The sequence below is a fragment of the Branchiostoma floridae genome, chromosome 8 (assembly GCF_000003815.2).
Source record: "Branchiostoma floridae strain S238N-H82 chromosome 8, Bfl_VNyyK, whole genome shotgun sequence".
Taxonomy (NCBI): domain Eukaryota; kingdom Metazoa; phylum Chordata; class Leptocardii; order Amphioxiformes; family Branchiostomatidae; genus Branchiostoma; species Branchiostoma floridae.
In genome coordinates, this window is record NC_049986.1 from 10,932,481 (window position 1) to 10,952,387 (window position 19,907).

Below are 19,907 nucleotides of genomic sequence, written 5' to 3' on the forward strand. Positions count from 1 at the left end.
TGACATGCTGTCATCTTTGACATGTGACTATGGAGACTGAAAAATTCGGGGCGGACTGAAAGCGGTCATATTGAGACCAAGTTTGGGCCGCCTGGCAGCTTGCTCTGGAACTGCAAGGGCACTTCTGTAGAAACGTTTTCGTGTGAACGACTTTCATGGCATTGCGCCAGTACCGTAATTGCAGTGTATGTAATCCCAGGGCTTGAAATACTTTTTTCTGCATATGCACTGGTGCAGGTAACATTTAAAATTACCTGCACCTGACAAATGTTACCTGCACCACTCTGATCATGAATTTAGGAAGTATGGATCATACTAAAATTGTTCAGGAATCATTGCTATTTTTTTTTTCTTTTATAGTTTATAGGTGGTAACAGCCAATGCAGCTAATAACAATCCTACATCATGGGACATTTATGTATAAAATCCAGAACATGGACCAGTGCAGGTTAGGTGCAGGTAGACATCAGAAATACCTGCACACCTTCAATTTTACCTGCACTAACATGCATATTTAGGTGGTATTTCGAGCCCTGAGTCCTGATATCCCTAGCGCTGACCAAACAGTTCCAGTGACATAGCAGTACTCAATCACGACTGAGTGTACATGTATGTGGGTGGTTTGAATGCTGCCATTAATTTTATCAGGACTCTCCAGAGCTAAGATAACGCAGCATTTTTCCATTAGTTCCGCCCTGGCTTAATAGAGTTATCAGCCTGGCCAGGAAAAATGACCAGGGGCAAGATGATCCATCTTCTGGACTCAGTTTGGAATTAAGTTTTGCACGAGCCTTAAGGGCTGTGTTCAAAACCCATCCCTCCGTCCCTGGATGGAAATTTGCTTGTTTTTACTTTTAGAGATATAATTTACCTTAAATGTCTGAAAATGGCAACTTCTTCTTTTCTTGAAATAAATAATGAATAATTTGATGTATTTTCATAAGCTCCAAATGATGCATTTAACTTTTTAGAAGAAAAATTAACAACATGGGCTCCCAAAAATGAGTTGTATGAAAAGAAAAATCTTAAACTAGATATTTCTCATAAGAATTCTTTTAATCACATTTTGTAATACAGTGTAGTACCTACCTAGTAGTACTGCTAGTAGCAATACAATGAAAACGCATATCTGCAGCTGAATTTTCTATTCTGCCAAAATAAATGTAGCTTTGTCACCTGTCAAATTAATAGACTGAAAATCACATTATATAGTATTGAAACAGTCTATGATTAATAAGCATAGCAAATTCCAGATTTGATAGACTTTCTTTGATCTCTAAGTAAAGTTTATGCTAAGTTTAACATGTGCTCGGTGTCACCAAGAGTTTAGAGTTATATAAACTTCTATTTTACCACCGTTTCAAAGTGATTTGGTTTGCCCACACACAGTTGAACACAATTCATGTGTGTGTGTGTGTGGCTTGGATCATGGTTTCTGTTTATAGTAACAACATGGAAGTGTTAAAGTGAGAGTTCCAACAAGTCCAACTGTGCCTTGTCTGTAGACACTTGAAGTGGGTAGAGGTTTACACAATGTGGTTATGTAGTGTGTATATCTACAAATGTAAATAGTGTATGTTCCTTAGTGCTGTGGAAAGAGATCTAAGCATAACTGTTGTACATATATATTTGATATATAAAGTCAAAACTGAACAAGAAGACCACTCAGGGGACAGATAAATTTTGGTCTATGTGGACAGGTGGTCGCTATAGTTGTATAGATATTAGATAGGATTCTTAATTCTTGTGTCAATGGGAAATGACCACCAATACGTTTTGACATTGTGTAGCTAGGTAGTCCTTGAATATATATGAAGAGGTGGCAACTTGTACATGTTTGACTGTATTTTGGCAAATATTCATAAAAGTAGAAATTTTGCTTTATGATGGGGTACAAAGTTGTTTTATTTTCTTTTTTTTCAGTTTCCAGTTGAGCAATAATCACTATATAATACAGTAAGAATTTGCATATTTTACATTCTCGATATCACGCAGTTTCAAGAAAAAGGGGCAACCATCCTTAGGCACATTTAGAATTGAAAAAGAAAGGCCCTGTCTCAAGTGTGTTAAAATCAATAAGGTCTTTACTGTGGCTGTCTAGGAGGCAAATCACGACATACAACACCTGAGCCAGAAATTAAACCAACTCAGGCTTTCAATGTTTCATACTGGCTACTGTGAATTCAGTTCTTTGTTTTTGTTGCTGACTTGATTTTTATTAGGAGGCGTTCTATCCAGCCTGAATTTTTTTTCCAACCCCCAGGACTTTGATTTTGGAAATCCAGCTTTAATTTTACCACCATATAAATTTATTAAGCAGATTGTGATTCAAGCCTTGTATAGCCTAGACTAAGAGGAAACTAAATGTATAACTGATTTTAATCAATCTGAAGTTTTACGAAAACTTAGTTAAAGTAGAAAAATTGTATCGGATGCCCAGTCTGTTCATTAAGTTCAGTAATCCTTTCTTAATTTGGTTGACATGATGTAAAGGTAATCAATGATTGTCTATAAAGGCTCATTCCTTAAGTGCTTCCTTAATAAAGATAGACCTATTCCTAATTCTACAGAATAAGTCTTATTATTAAGTCATTGACGTATTGGGTCAAAAGATTTAGGCACAATTGATGAGGGCTTACAGTTACATGTATTTTAGTTAGATTTTGCAAAGGAGTATGGATTTTTGCAATACACTTGAGTAAAACCCCACTTTAGTTTAAGTTTTAGTGTAAGGTTTTTAAGATTTTGATTTAAAGATTTTTGGGGGTTTGTGTGTGAGTGAGTGAGTGAGTGAGTGATTGAGTGAGTTAAGTGAGTGAGTTAAGTGAGTGAGTTAAGTGAGTGAGTGAGCGAGTGAGTGAGCGAGCGAGTGAGTGAGTGAGTGAGTGAGTGAGTGAGTGAGTGAGTGAGTGAGTGTAAGAGTAGCTGAGTGGATTTGCAGGTGAGCTAATAAGTATCTGATTCTGAGTGAGTTTGATATACAATTGTATGATGTACATTATGGATGATCAAATATTTTTTATATATGAAACTATACAATCATGTTTTAGTATTAGTTGATAGTGCTAATCATCTATGTTTTTCCTTTGTTTGTCCTACAGGGAAGAAGTATCTGAACACTGCGTGAGATGGAGGAACAAGTTCAAGTTTGCTTGTAAGATGATGGCCAATGCTGCCACGGGTATCCTGGACCCCTGTATCTGTAGAATATCCGTCAGAAAGGTAAGATATCGCCATGCAAATATACTGATATCTTTTCAATAAGTCTGGAGGGGTCCAGTTGTTTGTGTTGAAGTTTGGCTTTCTCAAAATGGAGATCCCAATAAAACAAACAAACAAACAACAAACAAATACTAGACCTCTGGCTTCATGACAGAAATTCCAGGCCTCTCATAAATTCTATGATTTTGTGAATGTTTAATTCCAATCATAAATTCTTCAGGGTTAGTGCATTGAAGCGACACTCAAGAAAACTCATGGCTAGTAGCAAATTTCGTCCAGTCCCTGAGCAGAAAAATAAGAAGTTCTCCAGCAGTTCCAAGGTTAAGGACCAGACTTCCTCCCTATCCACATACCAAATATTATCATAATCCATCCGTTCTTATGAATAAGTTATGCTGACCACAATTATTGGGAAACACAAAAGTAAGCAGAACCCACCCACAAGCACAGACACATGCACGGTAACAGATTTACCAAAAACTATACCTCCACTTTTCATGGAGGTAACAACACATCTTAAACACAGCTGTTCACATGTGAGTCTATAATCGCCACTTGTAAGTTACTGATGTTTTAGTAAGGGCAGGTGGTCCACTTCACACACAAGTAGTAAGCCTTTCGTGCACGAAAAAAAAGGGCGTTGAGCACAATTTGCTCTGGCAGCCAGTTCTTCGACTTCAAACCCTACCCGCTAGCTGTACAAATGCTCATGTACTGTATATGTTGTCTAGTCCACTTACTATCAAGGTTTTCGTACACGAAAGAAGGTTTGGCATTTAATGATTTGCTTTAACGATTTAGTTCTTTGACTTCAAACCCTCACTAGCTCAATTCATAGTAGAAATACCGTTTTGTACAAATGCTCATGTACTTTAAATGTTGTCTAGTTCACGTACTATATCAACGTTTTGTACACGAAACAAGGGTGTGGCACATGATTTGCTCTAACGATCAATTCTTTGACTTCAAACGCTACCTCAACACTAACTCGATTCATAGCACAGAAGTGGTACTATGTTATGTACAATACGGTGTCCACTTCATGAACAAGTAGCGACGTTTGCTGACACAAAAGAAAGGAGGGTGTGGCGTAGCGCTCTAGCGGTCAGTTCATCAACTTCAAACCCTTCCCCGCTAACTCAATTTACATTTTGGGAACGTGTGGCTCTGAATAGAGTGTCCCGGTCAAATTACAATGTGTCATTCAACATTCAAAGATTGCTGAAGAATATGCCATGCAGTTGTTTTGTTCCTGCGAATAAAGTACTACCTTCGAAGTACAAACAAGTTGTGTTTACAATGAGTGGAATTATCTGCTACCTTTTGTTCAAAGACAATACACAGTTATCCATTAACCATTTTCTTAATCATGGTGTTGTTGAACAAACCTGCAAATAAAGTACTACCTTCGCTGTTCTGATAAGATAAATTTACAATGTGCCAAATTATCTGCTACCTTTTGTTCAAAGGAAAAAACAAATACTAATATCTAATAATTATATAGTTATCTATTAACTGAAAGAAATTCTTTTTTTCTAATCATGGTGTTGTTATATGTTCCTGTGAATAAAGTACTACCTTTGCTCTGCAAACAAGTTGTGTTGACAATGTGCCAAATTATCTGCTACCTTTTGTACCAAAAAAACAACTTTACAAAATGCTCGATTACTCATTAACTCAAAGTAACCTAACCTTACGGTGAACACCCTGACCTGAGCTTATATTTCAGTTCGGGTCAAAGGAGTAGGTTGACTCTAAACAGTTTAGGCTACTTCAAAGAAGTGTGCACCTATACAGTTGCATTAGACTAGTTTGAACTTCGAACATTCTGGTTGATGATTTGGACACAGTACTCCAAAATGTCTCTTTGTGACCTTTTTTTTGTGATCTCAGTGATTTGTTGACCCTGTTGCTAAGCAACCAGAGGTTAGGACGACCTGCGGGGCAAACTTTACGATTGTCCGCCGTCCGAATCAGCAAATTTATGAACAAACATTCCGAGCATTCTGCTTACTCGGTAAACAGGTTAAAGGTATGTAGATAACGTGCCGCGATCTCGGACACAAAGGGGCGAACCTTTCTCATTCAGTCCTGGGGATTAGCATAACTGAGGTTAAGTCAACGAGGGGACTATAAAGGTTGGGATACTGACTAAATAGTTACTGTACATTCGGAAATGTTTGCAGTTGTTTTATTTTAACGGTGGCTTATTTGCTGCGAAATCATGACATTGCGAAATATTCCATTACACTGTAATACAGAATTTGTTTACCCTGCACTTTTTTTATTAAAACTCTGCAGAAATCTCCTTTCTATTTTGACTGCAATTTTAAGACCTCACGAAAAGAAATGGGTTTTACAGTGCTGCACCCTTTTCGCTGTCGCACAATGTACATAGATACAGCCGTCTATACCGGTGTCAAGATACGCGTTGATTTTTGCCGTCCCGGACGTGCAAAGACTAGACTGTTGCCGTCGGATACGGGAGAGACACGCCTCCAGAATGTGGGCGTGTGATTTAAGGTTATTCACCCGGCTGATCAATTTTCCCCAAAGCCCTGTAATATTTTTTCTATTGAGCCGCTTATACCTGTAATATATGTTTTTTACTTCAAGACCACCCTATTCTTACGTAACAATTAGTTATGAATATGGGAAAATGTTTATTCCAGTCAATTTTTTTGGGTGTCTCCGCTGGCGGAGACAGCCAAGTTAATCCCCAGTATAAACAATGACATCATTCTGCACATGCGCACTACTGTCCACAACTAACAAGATGGCGGACATGTCTGGCCTATTTTTCGTCACGGCGCACAGGCATCAAAATAGCGACAGATACTTTTATTTCAAGGCTTGCTTGGTTTAGTTAGCCCGATGTTATTGGGTTCATGTATTTGTGTACATAAATAGCCCACTTTGAACGGTGCTGTTGCCTATTTCAGTTGCTTTTTCAATGGAAACAGTCACCAAAATGCAAGTGCGTAAGCGGCAGCGTAAGACCGTAAATTTTTGGTAGGGAGTTTAGAAACTCTTGCACCGTTAAGAAGATTGGCTAGATTTTTGCGCCGCTAAAAAGATTGGCTATATTCCGCTGTCGAATTCCGCGCACGGTCCGGTGGCGGTGGTATTCCGCGCTCGGCCCTAGTTGGTCTGTTGCATACCCCCGTGAGCTCGCCGCTAGATCCTCGGCGCTTAGAGTGTTGCCCGCCCGCCCGGTACACTGGCGCATATCGGAGAATTTTTACGGTCTTGTTTCAGTTACGGGCGGTCGTAACTCGAAATGCCGGTTCAAAAGATGAATAGAAAAACGTTGTTTACAGGCGTAAAAGCAGAACGGGCCCGGTAAACCTCCGAGCAGTTTAGTTGGCTGGCGGATAGAAAATTATGTCCTACACCGACAACGTGACCTACATTTCACCAAATTATCTCCAAGCAGCGGCCTTTTTGCCGCGAACACTGGCAGCCTTGCGTCTCCGCACCTTCTTCGACATCCGTCTTGATACGAAGCCTAGATCTTTGGCAACATCAAGGTTGTCTTGCTTCATTGCCTCCACGATACCAGGCACATTTTTCAGCGCTTTCACCGCGGCCGCAGCGCAGGGCCCCGGGCCCGGGCCACCCGCCATCTGTAAAGTCGGGTCTGGCGCATTACGTCATAGGTATCGGGAAAGATAAACAAGCCGGGGGAGGTGACGAAAATGGAGGAACGGCCAGATTTCTCGAGGTTTCTCGCGTTTTGCGAGATTGTCCGAGAGTTCTAAAGCTGTTTAGGGGTCAAAAGGGGTCAAACTCGCCGAGAGGCAGCACGCCACCAAGTTTGGTGGAGTTTCGGCGCATTTTGCGCTCAAAATGGACTATTTATGGTTCACCGCTCAGCTTTATGACCCTGTGGCCTCATTTAGCCCTAAAAGTAGGAAACAGGGAACATATCTGGCCACATATTCCCCTATATTCTTGAAGATAATCGTTCGATCTTCAAACTCGCGGTTGCGCAAAGGGCTATCTTGTTTGGTTCGTCAGGTACGGAGACTTTATTTATTACCTAATTAAAAATCAATAAATTGGCAATAACTACCGACTGTCAGTAGTTATTTTCTTGCGCAACATACAATGCATAGCTTTGATGGTTATGTGTAAGAAAAATAACATTTTTATTCTGTAGGAAATAACAACGTGCTGTATTTTCTACTTAATGACAACAATAAAAGGAGCAATAAAGGAGCAATAAAACATGATGACGTCATTCATATGGTCTAAAAAATTGCAATTGGCAAGACTATTTCATAGACAATCAATATTCAGTACAATCACATTCCTTTTCCCAAAAATGTAGGTTTTAAACTGAGGAAAACAATGGAAGGTCAAAATGCCAATTTATCCAACCTAGATACCTTAAGCCTTCGGTACACCTGGGTTATTTAGTAAAGCAGAGTCTCTGTTGGTTTAAAACTATGATAAAATCATGGAGGGCTGTGTTATATGAGGGTCACAGTAATGAACAAAAATATTGATAGTAAAAAAAAAAAAATTGAAGTAAATTTTGCAGAAACTGTGTGAAAGTGTTTGTTGTTACGTACTTTAAAGAAATAAAAGAGTAAGTCTAGAATATTTGTGGCTCACTGTCTTGTACTAAAACAGGCATGCCAGAATTGTGACCTTTTAAAAATCTAATTTGATAACTATGTCTTAATGTACCATAATTATGAATGGTTATGTAAATAATGAAAGTTGTCTCAATAGATGATGGATATGCAGTATAATGAACATATAGTTTATAGTTAAAAAATGGCTGTTCCAAATTTTCTCTTTATATATGTTTCCATCCTTCTTTTTTACTTCTTCAGTGTTTGCAGTATTTTTTTCTAGTTTAAAAAAATCTAAATGTCTTAAAAAATTCCATATTAACTTTTTCATGCATGTGTGTGTGTTTTTTTTTAAATATGTATTGGCATATTGTCACATTCATTGAAATCAAATTAAAGCATTTTTACCGTTTAAGATGCTTTGATTCATCGAAAAAATACTTAAATACGTATCAGTTAATGCATATTGGCTTTGCTATTTTTGCCTATTGCCTACCGAAGTTAAGAGCCTGTCAACAGACGTCATAAAGGCTTCGCAGTCCCTTTTGAAGTGTGCTACTCTCAGAAAGAGACTCTCACATTAAAGATTCAAGGTCTTTTGATGTACAGCACAGAGCAACTTCAAAGGGAAATGATTATTGCAAACCAAATAACTGAACAAAACAAATTGAAAAGTCTTCCTGCATTTTTATTTTTTATGTACAGGCATAATGTTAGTGTTGAAAAGCCCAGTGGCTAGTCTGGTGGACATGAAATCGAGAGGTAACAGGTTCGACCTTCAGTCAGGATGACATTTCTGGTGGGGTGTTATCTCCTTGGGATTTAATGCACTTTTACGACTTTCTTTACTTCACCCAGGTGTTAAAACAGGTGTCTGACTTTGGTTTGGTTTGGTTTGGTTGGTAAAAGGCATGCGCAGTATTAGGAGAGGGATGGGCGCCGCCTTGTACATAATAATAGTTATTTTATGGCTCATTTGATTTTGAATCGGATTGTCACTTTTTTCACACCTTTGGTATTCACTATGACTATATCCATATGTAATGGCAAGAGAAACTACTGTGGAAATATTATGGCACATCTGATCTTAGTTATCCAGTCATAATCACAGATGATGAGAACTTTTAGATTATTTTTTGTATAACAAAGACATAGTTTGCAAATTACGACCTCTACTCGGACGGTATCATTAATAGAGTGACCTCCAAATGGTTTTTGCTGTGAAATTTTTTTTATCAAAATGCTTAAATACTGTATATCTATAAATGTTAGCGTTCTAAAGTTAAAAATCACAGAAACATCCTTTAACATCTTAATCGCAAAATTACGTCCCTGTAGAAATAAACCAAATTTGCTGCACACTGTATATTTCAAAAGACGGTCCTATACATTATATTTATAGTTGGATAGGAGAATACTGTTCAGTATACTGTTCCAAATCTGTGTGATCAAAAGATCAGTCTCTGTCATTGTGTTTATTGTCAAACCTTTTGTTTGTAAAACACAGACAATGGGGTGTTCTTCTTTTGTCAAAATGTTGTCTGAACATTGTCAAAGAGTGATGTCACCTTTTGCCCCCAGGGTAAAATAATTACCTCATCACTTCAGGTGTGCTCCACAAGCCAGGTGTTACTTTCAGTCTGTAGGATCTGCCAATAAATAGCTAAAATCAAAAAGCATAGCTGTGGATTATGATAATGACTATCTAATATTATAAGCAGAACAAATCTACACAAGTCATGTGATCTTACATTGTAAAATACAATACTTGCTGATAAGATGATTTTTCTTTTGTCTTCATACTTTCTTAAGACAGCTGCCCCAAGGATAAAATGGAGCCTTCAAAACAACTTAATTATTAGGTTCTATTTTAAGAAAAGTTTTTGTGTAAATTCTTAGCTAGTAAATTAAGACAAGCTTTTAAAAGATGTAGAAAATCTGTTGTTTAACTCTAACAGGCAGGCAGTTTTGGTTTCAACGAGAAATGTCCCAAAACAAAATCCAAGTTTTTGTAGATTTTTTAATAGCATTTGCCTTATCATGTGACATAACAGATTATACTCTGCATAAGTCCCAATCCATCTCAGTGTCCCAAATTGAGGTCATTGACCTTGACTGGCAAACCACCTTACTGTGGGTTATACCACACTACTTTCAGGGAAGGGGTGTCAGGCAGTACTGCTGCAGTACCTAGAAATACTGCTAGAAGGCTAGAAGTTACCATGTTTCTTTGTGATCTTAAAAGCTACCAACACACACACTGTATACTGTATAGCCTAGTTGCACATAGGTCAGCAAGGTTTCTAATAGTATATTGTTTCTTTTTCAGTGTATACTTTTAGTCCATTTTAACATCCTCCAATCCCCTCCTTGAACACAGGGTCCCCATATTATTACATCCCTTCTAATAGTTCTATTAAAATGAATTGAACCAGGAGCTAAATGTTGAGAGCCGCTAATACTAGTTAAGCCTTGGGACATCCTGTACTTGTGCAGCATTTAATGCTTTGAGTCACACCTGTCATCATATTGTAAGAAGTCAGAGGGGCGAGTAGAACAGAAATAAACAATATATACAAATATCCTGACCGACCCGGGAATCGAACCCGCGTCCTCAGGATCACAACACTAGCAGCCTAAATGACTGAGCCAAAAGCCTGACAGGCGTTTGGCATGGTCAGTTAGCACTACTTCAACCCCCCGCTGTTACAATATTATTAACTGAAAACTTGAATTTTTTTGTGTTGCTACAGGAAGTGAAAGGTGGGAAGACGTTTACGAAGGTAAGTCTGAGACTTGTCTCTCATTTAACATCCAAGACCTCTTGTAGAGCTTCACAGTCTTGAGTGAACAATTTTGTTTATTTTTGTTGTCACCTACTCTTGAACAATTTTGTTTATTTTTGGTGTCACTTGGTATAAATACTGTGGCTTTGTATTTTTCCTGCTGTGTAAACCAAGCTCTTTAGATCTTCTCCTGTTATCTGTTAGAAAATGAATTCTGTATCAAATTAATATCATCTAAAATGACTTTTACCTGTCATAACCAATACATGTACACATATTTAAGTATATAAGTGTCACAATCTGTATATAAAAACCACCTGACAATTGTTACAAAAATTTTGCCATTATCATAAATATAAAGAATCCTATCTACAGTGGCCACCTGTCTACATAGAATAGATTTTACCATTCCCCCAAGTGGTATTCTTGGGCAGTTTACTGTTGAGACAATTCAATTGAATTTTACAGTTTTAGTTTGCACATGTACACAATGTACCTTGTACATTTGGGCATAAGTCTCTGAGTTTCAAGACGTTTCTGTGTTTTACTGCCATTTTGACAGTCAAGCGATAATGAACTTGCTATCTCTCCAAACACACTGTACAGATTTACGTACTGGGGTTTATGTCGAGTCAATAAAGCCGTGAGACTGATCATAAATAGCTGACAGCACTTTGTTGCACCATTTAGTTGTTGTGGTACAACAGCGCCCCCTATGGCAGAACTGCAGCAAAGTGTGAAGCATGTTTTTTGGATAAGAGGCTGTTTTGTATTCCTAACAAAAAGTCATAAAAACCTCCAGGCACCAAAAGGGACCACTACACTGGAATACAACTATAATCATGGTAACACTGATAAAAAGTAATAAAATTGTCAGCATAATTTATGACTTATTTGTCGAGTATGACGACTGAGGAGTAATAATTTGTTGAGATTACATGTAGGTCCCCCTTTCAACTGTGTTGGTCTTTTAGTGGAGTTAAAATGGAACATACGAAGGCCTCTGAGGACAAATATTTTGTCAATTCATAGTTGAATTTCACTACATACATATAATAGTAGAAACTTGCAAATTGGAGCATATATGGTCAATCTGAATTTTATGCCTGTTCCCCAGGGTAAGGTGCTGGGCCCCTTGTTCCACTCTTTAGGAAAACCCCTGAAATAGGCTTATTCATAGAATCCATTCGTCTTCCAAAGATTATAGTAGTGAGGATCACATGGCTACAGGTTTCTGCTTATCAATGTGTCACACCTTGAGTTTTGCTTGTGCACGGTCATGGTCGAGTCTTTGTCACTGCAAACACCGATCGTTACGGTTTTTGTGTGTGTAGACTGTAATACATGTGTCATTCTCTAACAGGTACCAGGTATTCTAAGGGTTCTGTAAGAGAACTATTAAGACTTAAGTTTAGAAAAGACGGCCTGTGAAAAATGAAATAATATGTCTCCCTTTAAAATGTTGATGAAATGTTGCCTGTTTCGAAAAACTCAATAATTCATTCTTTAAAATAAATTTTACTAAATTTATCACAGGTTAAGGCTGTGATTGTAATTGAGAATTGATCTAAAAGCTTTATACATACTACAAATTATACTGCACGTACATGTATATCTAATGAAATTCTGGAAGTCAATTACAATACCATTAAAACATTTTCAAATCTATGCTTACTGAGCAGTATTATAGGCAGAGTTAATACAGAATTTTTCCCTACTAGTAGACCGTAAAGAGGCATTAATTATTTTCTTTTATTATTCACTAATTGGACAGAAAATTGGCCCCTTTACAAGGAAGCAGTTCTTATTGATCACACGGATCCTGTAATGTGCAGTGAGTAGAGGGGATAATAAGGGCTATAAACGACCCACCGCACCGCCAACGATCGGCGGAGTTGTACCATTAGTGTGTGTTATTGGCAAGGATTCAGGGAACTTCTGTATTTAAAATTCTCTGCACGTCAACATGTACAAGAATCTTCATTCAATGATGTTACAGTAACTGTAGTATTAATGACTAAAATGTACAGAATAGTGCATTTAAAGTTTGTCTCAAGAAGCTGATCCCAACAAGTTTCTGAAAATAATGTAAATCATGACTGACTTATTAAAATGAATGTACTAGATAGTGCAATCCTTTTTTTCAAGCTGATCCCAATAAGTTTCTAAAAATAATAAAGGATTGATTTTTGTGATGCCAACTAGCATAATTCTTGTTCTTATACTCGTGTGTGACAGCCACATTCAACTGACAATAGAATATGACATTTTAAGAAACAATGAAGTATTGTGTAACATTTGCAAATTAACGATAATTTGTCATTAATAACTCTGATGTCAAATTTTGTGAGTATATATAGCACAGTGTTATTGTTCTGAATATTATATTGATTTTTAGAAAAAATTAACAAAAAAGCAAAATATTTTTAACAACCAAAAAAAGATATGTTGCAGAAACTATAACAGTTGTAGTTTTGTCATTTCAAAATCCAATATGTCCCATATGGGAGTATGACAGATATTGAGTTATCCTGGTAATGGCAGAAACGTGGCAAAAGTAATGTATACATGCGCACAGCATGCCTCCAAGGTATCCTGAATTTATTGAAGTTGGATATATCTCCAGGCGTGTCATATAAAAGGCATGTACACCTGAGTTTTGAGATCTAGCAAATTCATCCAATCCATCATATTAATGTGATTCTGAGTCTCTCTGAAGAATTCTGAAGAATTAACTCGGTAGAATTTCTTGATTCTTCTGTTTGATTTATTTGAAGCATTATGAATGTCTTGAATACTTGAAGTGTGCGTATGCGGTACTTTGGGAATTACTGAAACTGCATACAATATCTTAAGATTCATCGTAGTTTCTTTAATGTAGCTGTGAGTTTTAAGGTGCTCAGTTAAACATTACTTCAAAAGGCAGTTTTACTTGAAAATGCTTCATCTTTAATATGTACATGTATCTAAAGTCTGTAAATGATACTGTCTAAGTCATCTTTAGAAAATAAAAAATAATGTTCTAGTAGGTCCACTGCAATCTAGCACACAAAAAAATGTTTACATGATAAATAAAGGTGATTACGCTTACTTTGATTTATTTACTGGTAAAAAACAACTAGAAGTGAACAAACAAATATCATGACAATACCAAAATAAAACAATGGCCTTTTATAAATGATAGGCTAAGATCAAAAGTCTTGATTTATGCATATCCTTTACTGTTCCTAACTTCTTTGCTAAAATTTCTGTGGGAAAAAAATTGGTTACGGAGAATGGATTGAGATCGTTGAGTCTGATAGCAAAAGATATTAATCTTTTCGGAATAGCACATAATGCTATGTCCTTACTGTGTAAGAGTTGGAGCCATAGTGACTGTCTGAAATGGTCTAATTAAAGCCTGCAGAAACGGCCAATTAGGACCAATCCTCATGAGGAATTATGGAAAGGACAGTTAACTACAGTTGTTAGAACGTTCAGTTTGGACGGTTGGGAAATAAGGTCAAAGTAAGTTCATCAGATAGGAAATGTACTCAGGCTTTTAGCTTGGATTTTATTATGAGGGGTCCAAATTTCTTGGTAAGTTAGGGCAAGTTATACTTTGTAGTAGTATTGTAGGGGGGTTAGTAGCATACAAATTCCATGATGCAGTGTTTTTCTTAGACTTTTGAAGTTAAAATCATGCATTCAAAGGTACCCTGAGGGGCAAAATTACTGTCAGAGAGGTCGCAATAAAAGACTGTAAACACAGATGACCTAGTGGCATCCCTGGTCAATCAGAATTTCATGCTTGTGAGAGCATCTGTAAGGGTGTCTAGTGTGTCCAATTTATTGTCATTTTAATTGAGAAAAGTACATCAAAATGACGCCTGGACGCATGTCTGACTCAAAGCCAGAATGTACTGCTTCTAGTTAAGTGTATTCAGAATGTCAGAAAGGAGTTTTTCACTTCTGAAGTTTTATCGATTTCTGCAACAAAACACATTTAAGGTTATAAAAGAAGCCTCATTCCTCAAGCTTTCACATTATACAGCGTTGGCATCACAAGTCTTTCAATGAATGACGTTAGATCATAGTCATCTGTAATATCAGTCCAACACTGCCCTTCAGTAAGAGGATAGATAATAGTCATTGAAAGCCATGCGATGAATCTTTTCCTCTTCCAAGTGATTTCCCTGGGCACTTTGATAGGTGGGATGGATTTAGGCAAATGTACTGTGAACCTCGACAGGTTTATGTGGTACCCGGTAGTTATATTGTTGAAGTTTTTCTATTATAATCTCTTGTCTGCAAAATCTATGGCACCTCAAAAAAAAAAGTCAAATGTATGCTTTTGTTATATCACAGCAGAAAGGTTTGAACTGTGGACTTCAAGCACAAACCTCCTTTCTTTTTTTTACTGTTGTAATGAATTGTATAAAAAAATTTTCATGGAATTTACAATAGTTGTAAGTTTGACATCAGCTTATAAAGTTATATGGAATACAATATTTGAGAGAGAGTGACACTTTTTAAACTTAATGGATTTTGCAGTTCTTTGCTGCACTGTCAAAAGATTTACCTCCCAATGTTTTGGTATCATCCTTTTCTGCTACCTTCCTCAGGGCAAATATGACAAGTTCTACTTCCTTCTGCTAGGTGGCGCTGCAGTGAAAAGATTGCAGTCTCCAATTTGACAATGCCAGTATCCCCTCCTCATGTCATAACAGTTCATGCATGTCTGGAATACATATTTTCTACTCCATATAATGTGACCGTGGATCACCTCAATCCAACCTTTTGGTTGTGCAAAATTGAACTGTTTATGTTAGAAACTATTTACTGTTTACTAACATCGGTAATTTGTTGTTTACAGCTGGGATTCGTAGATGTGAACCTGGGGGAGTTTGCGGGGTCCGGAACCACATCACGGAGGTACCTACTGGAGGGGTATGACTCCAAACACAGGCAGGACAACTCCATTCTCAAGGTACGGTCTCTCGTCATATAACAGTCCTGTTGTTGTTTTGTTTTAGTACTTTAAAGGGGCACTCCACTAGAGACGGGACTGTTATTTTCAGATAGATGTCATTTATAGAAGTGAGAAATGTACCATTATACGATAGAGTACCCATTAGCCCCACGCGCATCAAAAAGCTTTCAGACTTCTACAAAACTGCCCGAGTACCCTCTAATTAGATAAAATCAAACTCAGCCTATGGCTGAATACAATGTGCCTGACAACGCTTGACTCAAGTTAGGATACAAAGCTAACTTAAGGGGCGCTAAGCAAAATACGTCTTGATATGTGTTGTTTGATATCTTGTGAACAATTGATCTTCTTGGTGTGCTCAGCGCCCCTCATTTATGCCGAAAATGTTCACGAGGGAAGTGTCTATACTTATATAGGGAATTCATGGGTAGGGTCTGCATGGGTTTAGTGAGTGTCCTATTGTTTTACAAACACCTGTGCATAATTTGCTACAAGTGGAAATAAAAGAAAAATGGTCGACTGATCATGTATTCATTGATACATTATCTATTGGAAAATAACACTCCCTTCTGGAGTGGAATGCCCCTTTAACAGATGCAAGCCACAATGCAGTGTACAGTTACATATTGCCATAGTCAAACCTCAATAAAAGGTATCCTTTAGCAACTTTATGCAATCTAAAAAAAATTCTATTGGTTTCCCACATAAGCCAGTGACCAGTTCTTATTTCACTCAAGATGTTAGTTCAGTACCAAGGACAGGTACTTAAGTTCTAGGCCCTAAACTCTACCTTTAAGTTAGTGATAGCAAACCCCACAATGATCTATCTAATACAGACATTTTTGATCTAGGAAGCAACATTTTCAACATAAACCATTCATTGTCTTGATTTCACTCAGAACAGTAGTTAAGTACCAAGGACAGGTACTTTGACATATTGGTATTGGGGGCAGTACTCCACAAATATCCATATAAAATGGACAGTTTTGATCCAGAAGGCAAGATTTTCTCACAGAAACCATTCATTGTCTTGATTTCGGTCAGAACAGTAGTTCAGTACCAAGGACAGGTACTTTGACATCATGGTTCTGGCCCCTACACCTTACCATTATGTCTCACAACCCCTCAAAAATCCATGAAATGGGCAGTTTTGATCTAAAAAGCAACATTTTCTACATAAACCATTCATTGTTTTGATTTCACTCAGAACAGTAGTTCAATACCAAGGACAGGTGCTTTGACATCATGGTTCTGGGCCCCTACACCCTACACCCATTATGCCACAGAAACCCACAAATATCCATATGAAATGGACAATTTTGATCAAGAAAGTAGCATTTTTCCACATAAAGCATTTGCTAATTTGTTTTACCTGGGATAGCGATTCAGTACCAAGGACAGGTACTTTTCACATATTGGTTTTGAGCCCTACACCGTACCATTATGCCACACAACCCCTCAAAGATTTATATGAAATGAACAGTTTCGTACTACATTGTAGATAGTTCCATTTTCTACATAAACCATTCATTGTTTTGATTTTACTCAGAACAGTAGTTCAGTACCAAGGACAGATACTTTGACATCGTGGTTCTGGGACCTATACTGTACTATAACGATAGCAAAACCCACAATGTATCTTTATAGTATAAGATGGACAGATTTTGATCTCGAATACAACACTAGCCACAGAAAGCCTTTTATTGTTTTGACATAAGGCCATGTTGGTTGGATTATATGGATAACATCTGTGTGCACATCAATTTCCAGCCATGGTGTTTTCAATCCCAGTGAGTGTGAAGAAAGTAAAAATCAATCCTGCGTTGATTTGATATTGATTCTGTAACTTAAAGAGCAATAGAAGATTTAGGATACATCTGGTGTGAAAGACAGGTACTGTTAGTCTAGAAATTTTCGCAATTTAAATCATTTATTTTTTGCTTGCCAATTTTTTGTGACCAGGTACTGTAAGTCTAGAAATTTCTGCAATTTTTTTTGCTTGCCAATTTTTTGTGACTAAGCAAGTTGTTATATGGTATTCTTTAGGTATCGTCTTTTTTTAAGTTGTGCATCAGTTAGAATTTAGATTTATGCCGCAAATGTAGAGATAATACTATAAAGACCTTCAATACGTTATAAGATATCGTTGTAGGCGCTAGCTATGTACATGTACATGTACATGGCAATATCAGAATATGGATATCCTAAATATTACGTATCATAACACATTCTGTGATATTGCTGCCGTTCTGAGCCATTCCGACTGATATAACTGCTGATGACTTGTACGTAATATGAAATTTTAAACCCACAAATGATCTGTTGCTATGCAGTTACACCTAGGAATTGTACAAAGTGTACATTTGGCACGGATTTCTGTATTCAGTCTTTCTATTGACAGAGCCATTAGTGAAATGTTGCAACCATTTTGCCAGCCAGGGAACTGGTATTTTGGCACCGTGCCTTCATACCTGTCAGTTAAGGCTGTACTTACAACTACATGTACGTGTAGATATAACATTTGGCTGATCAGATTGAAAGCAATTTTCCAAATACATCTTCGGACTATCACAATCCTTGTACGTGCACATTTGCACGTATTGATATATATGTACTGGAAATGAAGTCACAAGGTATTCTATCGGATGACTCCTTTATATAAGCCTGGATTCCATGATTGAGAAGTTACTGGTTCGATTCCCAGATGCCCATGGGGTAGAAGTTATAAGTGTAAGACACTTATAACAACTAACTAAGTTACTAACTTAGCCACTACACCAATGTATAAAAATGGGTCCCTGATTTTGGTTGGGGTAGAGGAATGAGCTCCATCTTCCAATACCATGCCCTACACACAGTAGTGGATGGACAATCCATGCCACTATATCTATAGGGGTTCAGATATTCATCGGACCTAATATAAGCTAGCTCTGAAATTACTAAAGTTTCCTTTTGATTCCCTTACCATAAGCTAATGCCTTAAAAGGAATGTCAGCAAGTCTTCTTGGGTATCCTTCACTTGCACTTCAAGTGTCCAAAAAAGACAGACTGTCTGTAGCATCTTTGAGCTGAAAAGCTTCTTTACTTAAGACCTGTCAGACTGTAGCTACAGTAAGCAGACCTTATATCATACATGTAAGCAGGCCTTACAGTAAGTCTGTAAACCCCCTTTTAAATTAAGTACAGCTTTAGCTCGAGTCTTGCACTTGTGTCCTGACTACACTGATTGTGGCACATACTGTAAAATCTTGAAACATTTGCTAATTTGTCGTTTTTATGATTGACCTCTCATCGCAGACCACAAACATTTCTTCTGTGTTGTATAACATTTTGAAAACCTGTACAGTGCCTAAGTGGGTAGAGTGTAGGTAAGTGGTGAGTTTGATCCACTGACCGAGTCATACCATTAAAAATGGTACATGCTGCTTTCTCTGCTTAGCACTCAGCATTCGGGAAAGAGTATGGTAGTGTAACACACCACTACCAACTTAGACTAGCCCCCTGCTGTAGTAATGGCACAAATAAAGATGTGCAATCCATGGGCTATTGAAATGTAGACATATGCCAGCCTATATAACCATTTGGTGCGAAGAGGGATTTAACTTTTAAAAATGTAAGCATAATGTTTAGCAAATTGTTCAAAGCACAAGCTAAAAGACAAAACACCCTATTGATGCCTTTTTTACAGTGTAAAATCAAACAAATTTACAGTAAACTACCACATGTCCTCCCATCTTCCAATCTACTTACCTATCAACCCCCCATTTTCACTCCACAACCAAAAATCACTCACTTCCAGAAAGGCTATAATTCAATACTTAGATAACTTTGAATGGCTTGCTACCTGGGTATAGATCTTTTGAGGTGATGGCCTTGGACTGAGGCCTCAGGATTGCAAATGTTGCCACTTGAGCGAAACTAGCCGTAATGCAATTTACCTGGCGAGCATTTTAAGTGCTTCCCAAGTCGCTACTTAGAGTTAGAGATCAGTATCCTGGCATAGGTTGTAAATTCTAGAAAGGCTTTTCTGAAAAAAAAAAAAAATCTGAAGATTGCTCTGTGATGGTCAAAATGAATACGTACATTTGGGGTATTTGTACAAATGTAGGAGAAATTCAGCGTAAGGCCACGCCAATTTAATTTCTTGGTTCACGGATTTTTTCATAAAAAATATGGAGCGAGAGGGCGAAATAAAAACAAAAATAAAAATTGTAAAATGGTTGGCGTAAAGGTAACGACTAATCCAAAACATAAAGCAAAAAAGTTTTCAGCTTGAAAAAAGTACAAAAACACTATTATTGTACAGTAACAGTACCTGTACCCACACTTAAGGAGCTATAATAT

At 37.4% G+C, this 19,907-nt stretch overlaps 1 protein-coding gene across 2 annotated transcripts in view; it reads left to right on the plus strand.

Annotated features, from left to right (window-relative positions):
* The window catches only part of LOC118421413 (protein FAM102A-like), a 51,456-nt gene that overhangs the window by 15,738 nt on the left and 15,811 nt on the right, over positions 1-19,907 (plus strand). For both annotated transcript variants that reach the window (XM_035828682.1, XM_035828684.1), the window contains exons 2-4: positions 3,102-3,222; positions 10,559-10,588; positions 15,447-15,560. In XM_035828682.1, coding sequence (XP_035684575.1) covers positions 3,102-3,222; positions 10,559-10,588; positions 15,447-15,560 — 265 coding nt within the window. The remainder of the gene's footprint in view (positions 1-3,101; positions 3,223-10,558; positions 10,589-15,446; positions 15,561-19,907) is intronic.